At 38.8% G+C, this 3816-nt stretch overlaps 1 protein-coding gene across 1 annotated transcript; it reads right to left on the reverse strand.

The window, feature by feature from the left end:
* Positions 1-220: 220 nt before the first annotated feature.
* Positions 221-2672, reverse strand: RPL24 (ribosomal protein L24; the record flags this gene model as incomplete). The annotated part of the gene is made up of 4 exons (XM_010294977.1): positions 221-345; positions 898-961; positions 1380-1516; positions 2562-2672. Coding segments are annotated over 4 exons (393 nt in total), but the record flags the coding sequence as incomplete, so codon positions are not given.
* Positions 2673-3816: the final 1144 nt, after the last annotated feature.

Here is a 3816-nt window from a genome sequence, read left to right on the forward strand (position 1 = left end):
GGTAAGAACAGCTTCTCAAACACCAGCTCCATCTTCCCTGCCACATGGGTCATTCCTTAAAGACTTACAAAATGTGTGCTAATACAGCAGATTGTCTAAGAAACCAAATGTTTATGGCAAGATGATGTTTTTCAGTCTGCAAAACCAGACATGGTTATTTCATAGATAATTCTCTTCAGTATATCTCACACAGTTGAAGAGAACATGGCACAAGTTATGGAAGTTAGTCAGATGTTTATTCAGCATGACTAGCAGTTTGGCAAGTTAGCGCTTTCCACCAACACGGGGAGCAGAAACCTTCACTGGTTTCACAATCTTCTGCTTTGGTGCTGCCTTTGTAGGGGCCTGTAGAGAAACAGTAAAGTATGAGCAAAGAGAAGCAATTTATCTGCAGTCCTGAAAGCATTCCTGTGTATTTAAGATTCTTAACAGAAATTAGGCAATTTAGATCAGTTCAGATTAGAATTACAATCTATCAGATTAGAATCGTGTTAACAGTTTGTTACATGTATGATGCCAACATATGGTATGGTATTAATTCACAAGTAATAATGAAATGGGCATTAACATTCATCAATATATTGTACCAAGTTCCTAGATAGTGAAGTGTCACATCCAGACAAGTTTTTAGCTACCAAACACCTCTGACATATAGTCAGAAAGTTGTTTTACTGTAACATTTATTTCTTCCGTAAAAGAGGTTCATTCTATTTCAGCTGATTGTGTATGTTTAACTTCAGTACAAAAGCTTGGTCAAGGTGCTTCCAGATCAATATAGATAAGCAAGTGCTTCTTCCAAACACAAATGGGAATTTCCAGTTAAGTGCTGCAACAGAACGTTGTGTTACAAGACGGTATATTCCATTTCATGATTTCTATCTACCTATTGCATCTCACCTTTGCAGCAGAAACAGCTGTTTTCTTGGTTGCCTGCTTAGCCTTCTTGGCTTCTTTTGCAGCCCTGTTAATTCACAGAAAAAGAGTAACAGTTATTAGTGTCTGCCATTCACTGTTTCCTTGTCTCGATACTGTAAGAACTTCCTAAGATCAAGAAAATAACGCATTATTTCAGGTTTATCCTTTGCATTCATTACCCACTAGGCAGACTACTTACAGAGAGACAGCAGGACTGTATGTGACAAAAGCAGTATTTTCACAACGGGAGAAGGCAAGAAGAGACCCTTCTCTGACGCTATCTCTTGTTGAGATTACTCACCATTACCTCCAAATATACTAACTTAAAAAAACCAAACCACAAAACCGCCAAACCAAAAAAGCTTATAAAACACAGAGCTCCTCTGGAGTTTATGCTCTTGTATGAAAAGCATTAATAAACTTTGAAAAGCCTGGGATAACTCCATTTATCTCCAATATCTCACCTAATAGCTTGTTCCCTCTGCGCCTTTCGTACTTCGGGCTTCTGATTTCGTTTAGCCATAATCTCAGCTAAAGATGCACCAGTGATAGCCCTCTGAAACTTAACAGCACGACGCGTGCGCTTCTTTTGTATCTCTTCCTAAAACACAGAAAATGAAGACAATTAGTATAAAAAGACATTAAATAAAAGGCTAAAGACAATTATAGAAACAAGCTGCTTTTAAGATTGAAGCTATTATAAAACTGTATACAGAAGTAGAATTTTACTCCTCACTTTGGAGATAACTGATTTCTTGATTTGCCAAAGCAGATGAATAGCTAAAAAAGAACTATGTCTTCTCCTTTGCAACGTATAGAAAGAATGGTTTTGGAAAATGTCAGAAGTTCAACCGTCTGTTGACTCCCAGGAAAAACAAAACCACCTCACGATGAGGGATAAAGTCTGATTTGATGGAATCTTCTGAAATGAAGACACTTCCCACCTGTTTCAAGTGGAATCACAGTGCTGGGCAGCAGTGTAAGCCATCCAGCATCAACTTCCCTTCTCCAAACTGGTAAAAACACTGACTTAACACATATTTAAGTCTTTCTAAATGGTCTTTTGCTGCACCAGTTTAAGTAAGAGCACTGAAAATACCTCACCCTACGTGCCTTATTAGTTTACCTTTTTCATGCAATGACAACTACATAGGAAAGACCTCCTACTAAGTTATAGCCCAAAGTTTACGAGAAGGGTATGTGAAAAGTTCCCCCACCCTTTAATTCCCAAATCATCTGTTTGGAAATCTGATCCACCAGATTTTCAGAACTCTATGCTATTGCCATTCAGGAAGTTTACAAGTTTACATATTAAACAGCATTACCCACCTTCCGTAAAACTGATTTTTTTTTAAAACATATGCCGTTCATACAAGTGTTAAAATCAACTGAACCTACCGTGGCTCTGCACGAGCCCTCAAAGAAGTGATATAATACAAATATAACACTTTTGATGAACTGGTTACCTTTCATAAAGCATAAAGCAAGCTTTCATAAAGCACATGTAAACTCATGTAAACGCATTTACACCATTACTGGCCAGTCTTCATCCTTGTTATATGGGTCATTCTTCTGCTAAACACCAGTACACTCAAGTTACCTCTATTCTACGAGACCACAACTTCTAGTGGAAAACTTTTACTTACTGACTGTCCTTTCTTGTGTTTACGTCTATACAGAACAGTCCAGTTGATTTGACGGGGGTTTCTCTTGGAAAGGAATGCAGACTCACATTTTGCATTCAAGAACTGAAATACCTGGGAAAGTAAAGTTTTTTGTGTAAGCTTTGTTTCTATGACAGACATTGTTACAGTTTGCATTAACATATTAAGTGGTTCTTTGATTCAGTGATTTTTTCAACAGTAATATTTTGTATTTCTTTACACAGCTTTAATGATCCAAAAATTTCAGACCATAATTTTAAAAATTTAAAGTTTGGAATTTTGTTGCATCAATTAAAACCATGTCTTACCAGGCATTCCATTATAAGGAATTTTCCAGGCCTACTTTAGTTCCCTCACAGTAAAGCCTAATGTTACAGGTTTTATTTTCTTAACACAGTGAAGCAGCTCAATTTTTCTGAGGAAATCTCAAATTACCACTTACACCCATTGCCACACTGTACTCTGGGCACAGCATGAACAGTTGTATCCAGCATCATACTTTTCAAATGTCTGTCCTCAAGTAACTATGCACTTCCTGTATGTGTATGCAAGTCAAAACTTTGCGTAAGGAAGACACAAGAGATCAATATTCCATCCCATTCCTTCTTGCATAGTTACACTAACCTTCTGACCCAGAGTAACAGGCAGAATTATCAGGCTGCTTTATTACAAGCCATATAATTAAATTTGAAGCATGCACAAATTCCCAGGAGTACCTGAGGATTCAGTCAGTCCATTTACTTGGCAATCATTTCCCAGGAGATTCTGTACAGCAAGACAACTGTACTAGGATATCCAAAACATAAACCCTCCTTTTGTAGATATGAATAGTGTAATTTTATTTATGACAGTCCTATCTGTATGAGATATGACAGCCTGAAAGGGCTCTCCTCCCTACTTTAGCCCAATGAGCCATACCCAAGTTATTTGCAAGTCCAGTTGTTTGCTTCAGCCTTAGATGCAGTATGTCCAATTAGCATTTTCCACACACCTTTGGTGCTTTAGACCAGATGCTTTAAGACACGCTTCCCGAACCACAACCTAAAACCCGACTCAAAATCCCAAGGTACAGCACAAGCACACTTCTCCCGCCGACCAGATCTGACGGTAGTCGTGACATCCAGACAGCGATGCTATTCTCAGACGGCTCGACACGAGCTGTTCAGGCAGACGCAACAGCAACGTCACCGGAGACCGCGGGCAACACCGAGTTCCCCACTACGCCTCCAGTGCGCGG

Source organism: Phaethon lepturus, unplaced genomic scaffold (assembly GCF_000687285.1).
Source record: "Phaethon lepturus isolate BGI_N335 unplaced genomic scaffold, ASM68728v1 scaffold38509, whole genome shotgun sequence".
NCBI lineage: Eukaryota > Metazoa > Chordata > Aves > Phaethontiformes > Phaethontidae > Phaethon > Phaethon lepturus.